The sequence below is a fragment of the Lissotriton vulgaris genome, unplaced genomic scaffold (genome assembly GCF_964263255.1).
Source record: "Lissotriton vulgaris unplaced genomic scaffold, aLisVul1.2 SCAFFOLD_1244, whole genome shotgun sequence".
Taxonomy (NCBI): domain Eukaryota; kingdom Metazoa; phylum Chordata; class Amphibia; order Caudata; family Salamandridae; genus Lissotriton; species Lissotriton vulgaris.
The window spans coordinates 155,151-171,837 of record NW_028251837.1 but is presented as its reverse complement, the minus strand read 5'-3'; the positions used below and the strand labels follow the sequence as shown (position 1 = coordinate 171,837).

General features: G+C 44.1%; 1 protein-coding gene across 1 annotated transcript in view; it reads right to left on the bottom strand.

Annotated features, from left to right (window-relative positions):
* CFAP100 (cilia and flagella associated protein 100) overlaps positions 1 to 16,687 on the bottom strand; it is a 169,352-nt gene that overhangs the window by 85,716 nt on the left and 66,949 nt on the right. Inside the window, exons 4-5 of the mRNA XM_086950926.1 lie at positions 9,202 to 9,305; positions 414 to 591 (exon numbers count right to left, since the gene is read on the bottom strand). Of these exons, the coding sequence (XP_086807052.1) occupies positions 414 to 591; positions 9,202 to 9,305 (282 nt within the window). The remainder of the gene's footprint in view (positions 1 to 413; positions 592 to 9,201; positions 9,306 to 16,687) is intronic.

The window sequence follows — 16,687 nt, the reverse complement described above, 5'->3', positions numbered from 1 at the left end:
CCCTAAAACTCAGCCCCTGCACTGAAAGCCACCCCGACCCCAGTCTCCCGCCCTGATTTTTTTTTATTCATGGAAAGACTTGCAATGCCTTGAAACTGCAAAGATAGCCACACATTTTCTTTGTAATGAAGGCAGGAAGGGAGCAGGTGTTGCTATTTTGCCTTGTGTCTCCTTTCTCTTAAGGCCAAAGTTCCACAAATGTCCCTCAATTTCCATTGAACAGTGATCCAATGAATAGCAGACTGGTTTTGTTAAAAAGTCTATCCCACAAAGGCTTTCAGCTTTTTTGTGTGCAAGGGGTATAATGCTACAACTTTGGCACTAAAATATTTTGTCACAAATTACATTTTTTTCAAACTGTTCATTATGTGCAAGTAGTGATGTTACACTCTACTGAAGCTTGGCTTCTTCACCTTTAGTCATGGTTAATTTCCAGGAGGGGCTCTCCTGGACCACCACTGCTTGCTCTTGGGGAGCATCCTCCTCCACCTCTGCTTCGATCTCCTTGCGGAGGCCGGCCATTGTTGAGTTCATCTTTGTGGCAAACGTCGTCTTCTCGTGGACCTTCAATGTCTTCTGCAGATCGCGCTCCTGTATGAGTAGGAACACAGAATTATTTAATCGAGTGCTGTGGGGTATGACGCTACAATGAAGAAATGTTCTCAATAACATGAAATTGCCCAAGGTCCCTGTCTAAAATTTCATTTGGGTTCCCTTGTTCTGTATAATAGCTACAATGAAGAAAAGCAGGCCCAAAGGCAAAAACTGGCAACTTTTCTACAAAGAGAATCAAACGGTGCCGCGAGTAACCTGTCGCTGCGTCAAGAATATTTACTCTGCCAACTGTTCTTCTCAAATGATTTAGAAGGAGCTATTTACAGAAGAGTGATTCTAAATATTAGTTACATTCCTAAAGAAAATTCCCAATTAACAATTTTGCTTAGTCCAACCCCATGTATTTGATTTACATTTGGGCCTATTTTTTTGGGGCTTGGACACATTTCCTCGGAGCACTCTGACCAAATATGCAAATCACAGCAAAATATACATAGCAGCATTAACAGAGAAACAAAGAGGAAATGTGCACAGAATACGTGCAACTGGTACATGCTGAATAGATAGTGGCGAAGTGGCAAGGCAGGGAAAGAATGATTTGCTAAAAAAGTGAAAATACTTGAGGGAAAAAACATGAACCCTACCCCCAATTCCCGTGAATTCCACAGAATATCAGGTTTTAAAAATGTATTTTACATGACTCCTGGGTACACTCTGGTTACGGAATTACCCCCCCCCCCCCCCCCCCCCCCCCAAAAAAAGATGCCATCCACTTTGACCACTCAAAGTTGTCACACTGGAGGCCAATGCTTGCTACATTTTAGCAGGAGAGGGAGGTAGATCCAATATTGCATGTTTGTAGTAGACATCAGAAGGTAAATTGTGCATCAGTGCAAATGATTTTTTCCAACTCTAGCAGGGTGGCTTTTTTAATATGTGCATGGTGTTGCCATCACCCACTATTTGCTGGGTTCATCTAAGTGCCAAACTGCAAATGGGTAGTCTTAAATCTTAAAGATTTATGCCAAAATCCACACCCTAGATCACTATAGTTCTAGTCTTTTCCTGTCTACTCCCTCATATAAATTCACCCAAATTAAAAAAAATTGATTGTACACAATTTGAAGGTGCAAATCAGGGGGCTGCAATTCTACAATCTCCTAAAACAAATATTTGTCTTTATTAGATCCCTGGGCAATTGTATTTGTGAAACTACATTGTTTACCTATGAAAGTCTATTTGTTATACTGAGATAAAACACATTTCAAACAATATTTTGACCAACTTGTTTGTATTTCTCTGTCCACCTTACAACATTATTCCAGGGTGGTTAGAATCCCATTTTAAACATGAGTTTAGCGATATTTTTTTGGTCGGCGCAAGGAACAGGGTACGTGCATTGAAAAAGCAACGAAAAAGCGGACAGTTTCTGATCACACATTAATCAAGGATCTTAAAAGGATGGAAGTAAGAGAGTGGGCCTTTCTAAAACAAATGATTTAGAATGTGACCTGACTTAGACATACAAGTACATTTGCTTAATTTCCCTGCTTCTTTTTTCAAAAGCTTCTATTGTAGTTTTTAGGTCTCGCCTGTCGATGCGCATGCGCATCGAGCAAGCGAGACTATTGCGAGTTATCCACTCTTTATCCACACTGCAAGGAATCGTGGCGATTCCTTGCAGTGCCCGTGACTTTTAAGGTCAATGCGCATGCGCATTGAGCTTATGCGCATGCGCATTGACCTTAAAAGCGCGTGCACGTCCGTCTCCTAACAACACACACACACCCTCTCCCCCGCTCCGCCCCCTCCCCGCCATGTCTGCCCCCTTCCCGCCGTCTCGCATTTCTCCTCCCCCCTCCCCTCTCTTCCCTCCGTCTTCCTGCCGTGTCGCACCTCTCCCCTCTCCGCCCCCTCCCCTGCCCGCCGTGTCAAAGCAGGAATAAGGCATTTGTCCCGATGCTCAGTCTTAGTAAGTAGCTCAATGCTCACCTCTTCACACAATTCCTAGAAGAAACCTATAAATGATTACTGGTCCGTACAGCAAATGTGCATTTGTTATGTAATGCTGCAAAATTGTTCAATTTTCGTCCAATCTCGATGTAGTTCTATAATCAGCATTATTTTAGTTGCAAAATGGCAATCCCGGGCCATAATTTCAGACTGATTTGTTTGTAAACTCACCAACAATGCATAGTTCATGTTGGATGGGGTGTGTTTTCGTCTTTCTCTCCTCTCTAAGCCTTTTTGGGTTTCAATATCACCAGGATGTTTTGGCAGGGAGCCATCTGGTGCCAGGACGTTTTTTTTCTGCTTTTGCAGTAGCAGACTCATCCGGATTCAACACACACACACCCTCTCCCCCGCTCCGCCCCCTCCCCGCCATGTCTGCCCCCTTCCCGCCGTCTCGCATTTCTCCTCCCCCCTCCCCTCTCTTCCCTCCGTCTTCCTGCCGTGTCGCACCTCTCCCCTCTCCGCCCCCTCCCCTGCCCGCCCCCTCCCCTGCCCGCCGTGTCAAAGCAGGAATAAGGCATTTGTCCCGATGCTCAGTCTTAGTAAGTAGCTCAATGCTCACCTCTTCACACAATTCCTAGAAGAAACCTATAAATGATTACTGGTCCGTACAGCAAATGTGCATTTGTTATGTAATGCTGCAAAATTGTTCAATTTTCGTCCAATCTCGATGTAGTTCTATAATCAGCATTATTTTAGTTGCAAAATGGCAATCCCGGGCCATAATTTCAGACTGATTTGTTTGTAAACTCACCAACAATGCATAGTTCATGTTGGATGGGGTGTGTTTTCGTCTTTCTCTCCTCTCTAAGCCTTTTTGGGTTTCAATATCACCAGGATGTTTTGGCAGGGAGCCATCTGGTGCCAGGACGTTTTTTTTCTGCTTTTGCAGTAGCAGACTCATCCGGATTCAACACACACACACCCTCTCCCCCGCTCCGCCCCCTCCCCGCCATGTCTGCCCCCTTCCCGCCGTCTCGCATTTCTCCTCCCCCCTCCCCTCTCTTCCCTCCGTCTTCCTGCCGTTTCGCACCTCTCCCCTCTCCGCCCCCTCCCCTGCCCGCCCCCTCCCCTGCCCGCCGTGTCAAAGCAGGAATAAGGCATTTGTCCCGATGCTCAGTCTTAGTAAGTAGCTCAATGCTCACCTCTTCACACAATTCCTAGAAGAAACCTATAAATGATTACTGGTCCGTACAGCAAATGTGCATTTGTTATGTAATGCTGCAAAATTGTTCAATTTTCGTCCAATCTCGATGTAGTTCTATAATCAGCATTATTTTAGTTGCAAAATGGCAATCCCGGGCCATAATTTCAGACTGATTTGTTTGTAAACTCACCAACAATGCATAGTTCATGTTGGATGGGGTGTGTTTTCGTCTTTCTCTCCTCTCTAAGCCTTTTTGGGTTTCAATATCACCAGGATGTTTTGGCAGGGAGCCATCTGGTGCCAGGACGTTTTTTTTCTGCTTTTGCAGTAGCAGACTCATCCGGATTCAACACACACACACCCTCTCCCCCGCTCCGCCCCCTCCCCGCCATGTCTGCCCCCTTCCCGCCGTCTCGCATTTCTCCTCCCCCCTCCCCTCTCTTCCCTCCGTCTTCCTGCCGTGTCGCACCTCTCCGCTCTCCGCCCCCTCCCCTGCCCGCCGTGTCAAAGCAGGAATAAAAATGGTTATAATTTGAGTTAACCGTCGTTTGAAATTTCAAAAGCATGCTTCTCTGGTGCAGCCAATGCAGCCTGAAACTCTTTACCTCCTAATATGAGGCATTTGTCCCGATGCTCAGTCTTAGTAAGTAGCTCAATGCTCACCTCTTCACACAATTCCTAGAAGAAACCTATAAATGATTACTGGTCCGTACAGCAAATGTGCATTTGTTATGTAATGCTGCAAAATTGTTCAATTTTCGTCCAATCTCGATGTAGTTCTATAATCAGCATTATTTTAGTTGCATCGATCTGCACAGATTTGCCTCAACCCTCAACCCCTCACCCTCAACCCCTCACCCTCAACCCCTCACCCTCAACACCTCACCCTCAACCCCTCACTCACCCTCACTCTCCCTCACTCACCCTCACTCACCCTCACTCTCACTCACTCACCCTCACTCACCCACCCTCACTCACCCTCACTCACCCTCACTCACCCTCACCCCCTCACTCACCCTCACTCATCCTCACTCACCCTCAACACCTCACCCTCACCCACCCTCAACCCCTCACGCTAACTCACATTCACCCTCACTCACCCTCACTCACCCTCACTCTCACCACCCTCAACCCCTCACTCACCCTCAACCCCTCACTCACCCTCAACCCCTCACCCTCACTCACCCTCAACACCTCACCCTCACTCACCCTCAACACCTCACCCTCACTCACCCTCAACCCCTCACCCTCACTCACCCTCAACCCCTCACCCTCAACCCCTCACTCACCCTCACTCATCCTCACTCACCCTCAACCCCTCACCCACCCTCAACCCCTCACCCTCACTCACCCTCAACCCCTCACCCTCACTCACCCTCAACGCCTCAGCCTCAATCACCCTCAACCCCTCACCCTCACCCACCTTCACTCACCCTCACCCTCACTCACACTCACCCTCACTCACCCTCACCCACCCTCAACCCCTCATCCTCACTCACCCTCAACCCCTCATCCTCACTCACCCTCAACCCCTCACCCTCACTCACCCTCAACCCCTCACCCTCACTCACCCCCACTCACCCTCAACCCCTCACCCTCAACCCCTCACCCTCACTCACCCTCACCCTCACTCACCCTCAACCCCTCACCCACCCTCAACCCCTCACCCTCACTCACCCTCAACCCCTCACCCTCAACCCCTCACTCACCCTCACCCTCAACCCCTCAGCCTCACCCTCTACCCCTCACCCTCACTCACCCTCACTCACCCTCAACCTCATGCTAAAGATTTACAAAAAAACCCATAAACAATTCTAAAAGCACTAACTCTAATGCTGCGAGACCTATTGCATTTCTAATGCTTGTTATGTAATTTAAAGTATTATGTGTGTGTGTGAAATATGTTAACCATACATCTGAATACTGAATTATTCCATTAATAGTTGTGTACATATGCACAATGAGAATAGGCGAACATTTGAAATATCAATCATCTAAATTAGTAAAATTATTCAGACAGGGTCTGCTAATATATTACTCTTCAGAAAAAAACTACCATCAGGTTTCCATAAGATGAGATAATTAGAATGATGTAGAGAAACAGCAAGATGTATTAAACATGCCACCATGACTATGAAGACATCATCGATGGGAATGTCTAACAAGGAGTTGTCTACTTCAGGTAGGGTCACAGACTCATACACCTGACCTCAAGGTTGCACCAGATGTCACAAAAGAGCACCTAGCTCACTGAACTATTACGCAATTTTTTAACGTACATCCTTAGGGAAGGTACAGCCAGTGTAAATATTTTTCAATAGAAATGTGCAATATTTGCTTTCATTTTTAGAGATGTATTAAGGAAATGCGATTTTTAGAAAGGTTTAATATACGAAAATCAGATTTTTCAAAGAAAGACTCTATCTTACACCTCTCTTTATAGGTGTTTGATTAAGACATTATACTCCATCTTTAAGACATATGAACAGCAACTTCCCATTATTTCCAACAATAGCAGACTCACTCCCTGATTTAGATCTTGGCGGATGGGATACTCCATGACAGACTTGACGGACATCCTGCCTGCCGTCGTCCAAGTGCAAAAGGATATGATGGAATTGTGATACAGCGGACGGATTATCCAGCATGCTTGTGGCGGAGAATCCCATTCGCCAAGACCTAACTCAGGCCTTCAGTGTTAGAAGTCCGTTTTAATCCTCCTACAAGAGTTCAGTGTTACAAAGCATGCCTGTGTGATCTTGATGCAAAAACATATTGGGCCCGATTCACCAAGGGCTCCACACTCGTGGCGGAGCCCCCGCAGTCGTAGCAGTGGAAGGTGGACTCATGGCAGGGGTCCTGCAATGGGTAACATTGCTACAGAGGTCCTGCCATGACCGCTGGCCTCCACCTCGAGTGTGGAGGAACTTTGTGAATCGAGCCCAAAGTACTTTAATGATTAAATCAGCTGTTTTCCTCATTGGTTGACTCAACTCTATCAATTGTAATAACTTTCTAATGAAACTAAACTATAAAACAGAGATGGGTGCGTGCCTACTTAAATCCTGAAAAAATGTTTGATTCCTAAAGACTGGCAATCTCAATGTAATGGATGAGTCACGACTCATTCATTCACTACTCCTTGAAAATGGAGCTGGTCTTTTAAAACTAGAAGTAAGAAAATCTAAACTTTAAAAGAAGATTTCTCGTCATCCTCCAAAATGATAATAGGTCTTTATATTTATGCAAAATGTACCCCCAATTACACCTTTTTCCTGTTAGAGGAGCATTTAATTGCACAGAAAAAACACAGACAAAAACTCTTCTGAACAATAGAATGCTTCCTTTTTCAGCACGGGCAAGGGTTTTCTAATGCACTCAATATCTTTATATGAACTAATGTGACAAGACACCGGGCCCGATTCACAGAACTAACTTAAGACAAAATCCTAAACTTACTACTTTTGGTATTCTCAGAAGTTAGGATTTTTTCTTAAATTTGTCTTAAGACAGACTTAAGACAGTCTTAAGACAGACTTAAGTTAGGATTTTGTCTTAAGTCTGTCTTAAGTCTGTTTTAAGACAAACTTAAGACAAAATCCTAACTTCTGTGAATACAAAAAGTAGTAAGTTTAGGATTTTGTCTTAAGTTAGTTCAGTGAATCGGGCCCATCGGGTGGAACTTTGGAGATCTGTATTTGTGAAAGAAAGAGTGCCAGTGCCTGAAGCTCTGCTCAGAAGTCTGAGGCCAGTGCAATTCAATCAATCAAAAAACCTTTGTAAAGCGCAACATTGTCACCCCTAGGGGTATCTGGGCGCTGTGTCTCAGTCGAAGAGCCATGTCTTGAGTCTCTTTCTGAAGTCTGCCAGCGAGGGGGCTGTGTGGAGCTGGAAGGGGAGGTCGTTCCAGGTATGGAAGTGATGTAGGAGAAGGAGTGGCCACCCCTTTGGCTGTGACGGATGGGGTGGTGTCCAAGGGCGAGTGAAGAGGAGTGCAGGTGTCTAGCGGGTTGGTGGTAGTTCAGTCAATGGTTGAGGTAAAAAGGTCATAGGCCACCAGTAGGCGCACTAAATACCGAGGCCGGTAGTCCTAAATCCACCTCATGTCACTTTAATTCAATACCAGACACTGCCTGTCCCCTTTTCTCGCTCTTGCACGTTCCTGACGAGGAGAGATTTGATATCTACCGTGAAAAAAACCTGAAGTATATAACCTCTACCTGCCCTCTGGCCACACTGGGGACATGTCTCGGCTCATCCGGTGGCAGGCAATGAGTGCTCCTGGCACAATGCATGCTGAGCACAATCTTCTGTCTTACGCCAGCTAACAATGCAACAGCAATACCTATTGTATTGCAGAGCACAGTGCCATGAAGCGGGTGCCACGTTCACTATTAAAGTATAAAAAACCAAAAAAAAACAGTTTTAACAAAAAAAAATTAAACCGAGCGTGGTGTCCCTGAAGCGGGCACCGTGCTCAGTATTAAAGTTTAAAAAATAAACAAATCGCGGTGTCCCTAAATCAGGCGCCGCGATCAGCATGCAAGTTTGAGAGGCATAGCGCTCAATAACAAAAGCAGCCGCCACCCGCCATTGTCCCTATCAGTGTCAATAAACAAAATAGTGCTCACCCACTTACAATGCAGACCGTGTTACAAGGCAAGTAAAAGGTCAAGTCGTTATGGGCAGTAACAAATGCAGACAAGGCGGTACCAAGGAGGGACGAACAAGACTATTTACAAATCAGAAGCCAGCATTTACAAATGACCCAAGCCACTGACAAATATGGGTGGAGAGTGGGCGGGGCTCCTAGTGCATACTCTAGTACAGCATGCCTCGCAGAGCGAGCAGCACATGCGCGCTGCCGCTAGGCTCGACCTAAAGATGAGCATAGCAATTACTTGTGGATCTGCTACCTTTCGTAGATGGATTATGTACCTCATATAAATCACTATTCATTTAACACCCCTCCCCTGAAATATTCTGAAATATTCCCTATATATTAAATAAAAATCATAGATTGACCTGACTTGGATTTAATTTGTCAAAGTTTGTCTGAAGTCACTTCTTGTGATGAAATTTGGTCAAAGAGCATGTAACGCCACTTTTACTGCCCTTATTATTTTAAAGAGCACATGAAGTTATTTCCACTGCTGCAGTTATTTTGAGGCCAATTTGCCTACATGTCCTGGATGTAATGCAGGGTAAATATTCAATCTCCAGTCCTCAAGGATGGACAGTTGCAGGGAAAGACAAAGACACCTGGAGAGGGACTGTCTAATGCTCTGGCAAATGGATGGCAGCCCTATTTTAGAGCATCAGCTAAGGACATCAATCCCCACTCTGTATTGGTCAATTGAGCAAAGTCATTTGGCACGTGTGTAAGGTCACCCCAGTGCTGACCAGTGGGCAGCAGGAACAGCCCTTGCTGGATAAATTAGCTTAAAGTGAGACACTTTAAAAGAAAGTAATGAGTTCATACATACAGCCTTCTTTTTCTTTCTTTCTTTATCTCTCAATAAAAAGAATTGACTGTCTGGAGGGATCTTGTAGGGGTTCGGCTCCTCTCGGCGACTATCATCTGTGCGGGCTGCAAGAAACAGAAAAAATACATGGTTTTAAGTTATTTATGTAACACTTCAATACCCAATTATACAAAAGGCAAAAAAGGTTGCTAATTATCTTCCATATAGTTATAACCCTGAGCTGCAGGTGAGGGTTTAAAACACAGTTGGGGAATTAAAATCCATTAGTGCCCTGCAGGTAAGGGCAATAAGGCTATTTGTAAACCCACCACCACCCCAATTAGGGAGCACTGAAGGAGCAGGGCAGCTTCTGTCCTGTTTAATGTCTGGGTGAGAAAACACGGCTTCATTCTCTCACTGAACTCCCTCAGACTCTTCTCAGTCACCAGTCCATAAAAGGATTCCAAAGCTAACACTTTGTCATGAGTGCCCCAATATGCCCTGAACTCCACCTTAAGCCAAACATTACATACGATATTGCCCTTAATGCCAGGCGTATACCCTGGGTGACCCCTATGTCAAAACTACCTCAGTATGTCAGGACCACCAATTTAAGAACACACGTGTTTCTAGTGGAACACTAGAAGCATCCCTGTGGGCACTCAGTTTTTCCTCAGTGCAAAATGAGGATTCCAACACAATATCAATTGTTCCAATTCTTCAATGATTTATTTCACACAGTTCATTGTATAATCCAACTCTTCTTTTCAATTATTTTTATACATGCGGCATTGTAAGATTCATGTCCAATGCATTTCGGGCATATCAATCAGCCCTTCATCAGGGAACAACACTAAAAAGTAACAAATGAAAACATAATGAGCATAATTTGTGTTAAGTATCGGTATTTCTGTATCCTATCTGATGTTTTTAATGTGGTTAATGTGACCCTTCCTCTTTGTGGTTAACAAACAATTGTGGCGTACGCTCCGTGTGTTTCATGGTGATATGTGGGATATATTATAACGTCACCTAATGTACCTTAAACACCTTGAAATACAAGGTATTGCAGCAAACGCTGCACTTACATGCTGTGTTTCTACCGTAACGTGGTCTATCTTACATCGCGAAAGCTGTAAGAAAGCATAAACGACCAAGAGTTACCACCATACTATTGCCAGGATTTACCTGCATTCTCATAAACCGGCATAGATGTTATCCCAAATTAACCTGCTCTCCGTGATGCGGAGAATGTTCTCTGCTCTTCCGTCAAGAATCCGCCTGTTAGGACGCAAAAAGCATTTCCTGCACTTGCTGGTTAAAGCAAAAAGTTCCGATCAAGTGGTTTATAGAACTAGACGAAAGACTGTGCTCTCGATCGCGCTGAAAGTTCAAATGAATATCATAGCAGCTTTCACTAAGCTCTATCCGCAATATAAAAGAAACTCGCCTATGGCTATTCCATAGTGATAATAAACCGATCTCTGTCACGGGTATAAAGTAGAGCTAAAAGACGAAAAGCTCAGAACAAAAAGAAGCTAGAGGTGGAGCTAGAACCTGTGAGGTGGGGGACTGAAGTGTTCTGTCAGTCTGAGTGCGTGAAGCTATGGAGCAAGTGTAATGAAATGAGTGTATTAATAAACATACAATCCACAGATACCGATAACAACATTTACAAAAAATTAATAAACACATCGCAAGGTCTACATCCTTGGCCAAGGAGCATTCCTAATGTTGATAAAAAACAGGATAGTTCAATTCAGTCATTGAGACCATTAGGTTTTTGAGATGACAATTTTTGTATCCAATGATTCTCCCTTTGCAGGAGGTGCTTGGTGTTGTCCCTTCCTTCAATTTTTTTAACCATCTCCAATATTGTGAATTTAAGTTGGGATATGTTATGTTGTTCCTCCATGAAGTGGACAGCAATTGCAGATTTGATGTTTTTAGCGCGTATATTGGATTTGTGCTCCGTGAGTCTTACCTTAATGTGTCTCTCAGTTTTACCAATATAAAGTTTTCCACAGCGAAATTTTAAAGCATATATCACATTCGCGGTGTCGCAGGTTGCATTAACCTTGAGTTTTATCTCATGCCCTCTCATTGGGTGGTTGATTTTATTCCCCTTAATTATGCTGTTGCAATTGCCACAGGTCAGACAAGCTTCAGTGCCCTTGAATGTTTCAGTCACTGGTGGTTTGTATTTCAGTATCTCTCCTAGGTTGAGAGGTCGTGTGTAGGCAAGTAAAGGTGGATTCTCGAACGCTTTATTGAAGTCTGGTTCCAAATTCAGTATAGCCCAGTTCTTTTTAATAATTTTCCTAAACCTTTCACTTGATGTGTTTATAAATTTTTTGTAAATGTTGTTATCTGTATCTGTGGATTGTATGTTTATTAATACACTCATTTCATTACACCTGCTCCATAGCTTCACGCACTCACTGACAGAACACTTCAGTCTCCCATCTCGCAGGTTCTAGCTCCACCTCTAGCTTCTTTTTGTTCTGAGCTTTGCGTCTTTTAGCTCTACTTTATACCTGTGAAAGAGATCGGTTTATCACTATGGAATAGCCATAGGCGAGTTTCTTTTATATTGCGGATAGAGCTTAGTGAAAGCTGCTATGATATTCATTTGAACTTTCAGCGCGATTGAGCGCACATTCTTTCGTCTAGTTCTATAAACCACGTGATCGGAACTTTTCGCTTTAACCAGGAAGTGCAGGAAACGCTTTTGGCGTCCTAACAGGTGGATTCTTGTTGGAAGAGCAGAGAACATTGTCCGCATCACTGAGAACAGGTTAGTTTTGGATAACATCTATGTCGGTTTATGAGAATGCAGGTCAAACATGGCAATAGTATGGTGGTAACTCTTGGTCGTTTATGCTTTCTTACAGCTTGCGCGATGTAAGATAGACCACGCTACGGTAGAAACACGGCATGTAAGTGCAGCGTTTGCTGCAATACCTTGTATTTCACTGTGTTTAAGGTACATTAGGTGACGTTATAATATATCCCACATATCCCACCATGAAGCACAAGGAGCGTACGCCACAATTGTTTGTTAACCAGAAAGAGGAAGGGTCACATTACCCACATTAAAAACATCAGATAGGATACAGAAATACCGATACCTTACACAAATTGTGCTCATTATGTTTTCATTTGTTACTTGTTAGGGCTGATTGATATGCCCGAAATGCATTGGACATGAATCTTACAATGCCGCATGTATAAAAATAATTGAAAAGAAGAGTTGAATTCTACAATGAACTGTGTGAAATAAAACATTGAAGAATTGGAACAATTGAAATTGTGTTGGAATCCTCATTTTGCGCTGAGGAAAAACTGAGTGACCACAGGGATGCTTCTAGTGTTCCACTAGAAACACGTGTGTTCTTGAATTGTTTGACGTCCTGGGATGTCGGACGTCTCCTGTGGAGCACCTACAATCTATTAAGCTTTTCATTTGAAAATATCCACAACCCAGCTGTACATCTGCCTCAATTCATTTACTGAGGACCACCATTTTGTCATGATTACCCCCTTCCATAAGATCACTATTTCATCATGATTCCCCCCTTCCATAGGACCACCATTTTGTCATGATTACCCCCTTCCATAGGACCACCATTGTCATGATTACCACCTCCCATAAGACCACCATTGTATCATGATCACCACCTCTGATAGCACTATTTTGTCATGATTACCCCTTTCCATAGGACCACCATTGTCATGATTACCCCCTCCCATAGGACCGCCATTTTGTCATGATTACCCCTTTCCATAGGACCACCATTTTATCATGATTACCCCTTTTCATAGGACCACCATTTTGTCATGATGACCCCTTTCCATAGGACCCCCATTTTGTCATGATTACCCCCTCCCTTAGGACCACCATTTTGTCCTGATTACCCCTTTCCATAAGACCACCATTTTGTCATGATTACCCCCTTCCATAGGACCACCATTTTGTCATGATTATCCCCTCCCATAGCACTATTTTGTCATGATTACCCCTTTCTGTAGGATCACCATTGTCATCATTACCCCTCCCATAGGACCACCATTTTGTCATGATTACCCCCTCCCATAGGACCACCATTTTGTCATGATTACCCCTTTTCATAGGACAACCATTTTGTCATGATTACCCCCTCCTATAGGACGACCATTTTGTCATGATTACCCCCTCCCATAGCACTATTTTGTCATGATTACCCCCCATAGCACTATTTTGTCATGAATACCCCTTTCCATAGGATCACCATTGCCATGATTACCCCCTCCCATAGGACCACCATTTTGTCATGATTACCCCTTTCCATAGGACCACAATTTTGCCATGATTACCCCTTTCCATAGGACCACCATTTTGTCATGATTACCCTCTCCCATAGGACTACCATGTTCTCATTATTACCCCCTCCTATAGCACTATTTTGTCATGATTACCCCTTTCCATAGGACCACAATTTTGTCATGATTACCCCTTTCCATAGGACCACCATGTTGTCATGATTACCCTCCCTCATAGGACTACCATTTTCTCATGATTACCCCCTTTCCATAGGATCACTGCTGTCATGATTACCCCCTCCCATAGGACCACCATTTTGTCATGATTACCCCTTTCCATAGGACCACCATTTTTTCATGACTACCCTCTCCCATAGGACTACCATTTCGTCATGATTACCCCCTCCCATAGCACTATTTTGTCATGATTACCCACTTCAAAAGGACCATTATTTTCTCATGATTCCCCCCTCCCATAGGACAACCGTTTTGTCATGATTACCCCTTTTCATAGGACCACCATTTTGTCATGATGACCCCTTTCCATAGGACCACCATTTTGTCATGATTACCCCCTCCCTTAAGACCACCATTTTGTCATGATTACCCCTTTCCATAGGACCACCATTTTGTCATGATTACCCCCTTCCATAGGACCACCATTTTGTCATGATTACCCCCTCCCATAGCACTATTTTGTCATGATTACCCCTTTCTGTAGGATCACCATTGTCATGATTACCCCCTCCCATAGGACCACCATTTTGTCATGATTACCCCCTCCCATAGGACCACCATTTTGTCATGATTACCCCTTTTCATAGAACAACCATTTTGTCATGATTACCCCCTCCCATAGGACTACCATTTTGTCATGATTACCCCCTCCCATAGCACTATTTTGTCATGATTACCCCATCCCATAGCACTATTTTGTCATGAATACCCCTTTCCATAGGATCACCATTGCCATGATTACCCCCTCCCATAGGACCACCATTTTGTCATGATTACCCCTTTCCATAGGACCACCATTTTGTCATGATTACCCTCTCCCATAGGACTACCATGTTCTTATGATTACCCCCTCCCATAGCACTATTTTGCCATGATTACCCCTTTCCATAGGACCACAATTTTGTCATGATTACCCCTTTCCATAGGACCACCATTTTGTCATGATTACCCTCTCCCATAGGACTACCATTTTCTCATGATTACCCCCTTTCCATAGGATCACTGTTGTCATGATTACCCCCTCCCATAGGACCACCATTTTGTCATGATTACCCCTTTCCATAGGACCACCATTTTGTCATGATTACCCCTTTCCATAGGACCACCATTTTTTCATGATTACCCTCTCCCATAGGACTACCATTTCGTCATGATTACCCCCTCCCATAGCACTATTTTGTCATGATTACCGACTTCCAAAGGACCATTATTTTCTCATGATTCCCCCCTCCCATAGGACAACCATTTTGTCATGATGACCTCTTCCATAGGACCAACATTTTGTCATGATTACCCCCTCCCATAGGACCACCATTTTGTCATGATTACCCCTTCCCATAGGACCACCATTTTGTCATGATTACCCCTTCCCATAGGACCACCATTTTGTCATGATTACCCCTTTTCATAGGACAACCATTTTGTCAAGATTACCCCCTCCCATAGGACTACCATTTTTAGCATGATTACCCCCTCCCATAGCACTATTTTGTCATGATTACCCCCCCATAGCACTATTTTGTAATGAATACCCCTTTCCATAGGATCACCATTGCCATGATTACCCCCTCACATAGGACCACCATTTTGTCATGATTACCTCTTTCCATAGGACCACAATTTTGCCATAATTACCCCTTTCCATAGGACCACCATTTTGTCATGATTACCCTCTCCCATAGGACTACCATGTTCTCATGATTACCCCCTCCCATAGCACTATTTTGTCATGATTACCCCTTTCCATAGGACCACAATTTTGACATGATTACCCCTTTCCATAGGACTACCATTTTCTCATGATTACCCCTTTCCATAGGATCACTGCTGTCATGATTACCCCCTCCCATAGGACCACCATTTTGTCATGATTACCCCTTTCCATAGGACCACCATTTTGTCATGATTACCCCTTTCCATAGGACCACCATTTTTTCATGATTACCCTCTCCCATAGGACTACCTTTTCGTCATGATTACCCCCTCCCATAGCACTATTTTGTCATGATTACCCACTTCAAAAGGACCATTATTTTCTCATGATTCCCCCCTCCCATAGGACAACTGTTTTGTCATGATTACCCCTTTTCATAGGACCACCATTTTGTCATGATTACCCCCCTCCCTTAGGACCACCATTCTGTCATGATTACCCCTTTCCATAAGACCACCATTTTGTCATGATTACCCCCTTCCATAGGACCACCGTTTTGTCATGATTACCCCCTTCCTGTCAGAAGCTTCAAGTAACACTGGAGTCAACACTAATTCTAAGCCCACCACCTCTGAAAAGGAACTCAAGATACACTCTGGACTATTTGCTGTGATTTAATTGGAAAATAACAGGCGAAGTCTCTTACCCTCAGGATGCCTGCACAAGTCCCCAGGAGGATGATTGATGACAGGCAATATTCTGTTTTATCCTCACAAGAGTCAAGCGAAGGAATATTGTAGGATGATTGACAACCCTCTTGAGGAATTAATGAAGCAAGTCCCGACTCACTGGAATGAACTGAAGTAGGCACTAAAACCCTAGCTATGAGTAAACTAATATAGTCCTATTGAACAGACTGAACTGTGAAGGAGTACGGACCCCAATTCTGATAACAGAGGTAAATAACTTGGATTTCGTGAAGTGGCACCAACTAAATACAACTACGAATTCTTCAAAATAAAGTCACTTGCCAGAATCCCACGTTGCGCATGCGATAAGAACAACCAAACAGAAGCGCTGACAGGAATTTCCTCAGAACAAGAACTTCACTCAGAGCTGCGCCGTGACTCCGGTGAAGAGGTCAGTTGAAGTGCGCAGATTCCTGAGCGGCAGTGCGCCTCATCTCCACAGCTGCTCGCGCGCTCTCGAAGACTAGAGCGCTCACTCCTCGCTGTTTCTAATACCCTGCGGCGGCCATGTTGGGATACTCGCTTCTTCAGATTCTGCACACAGCGCCGCAGGAACAACGTGGTG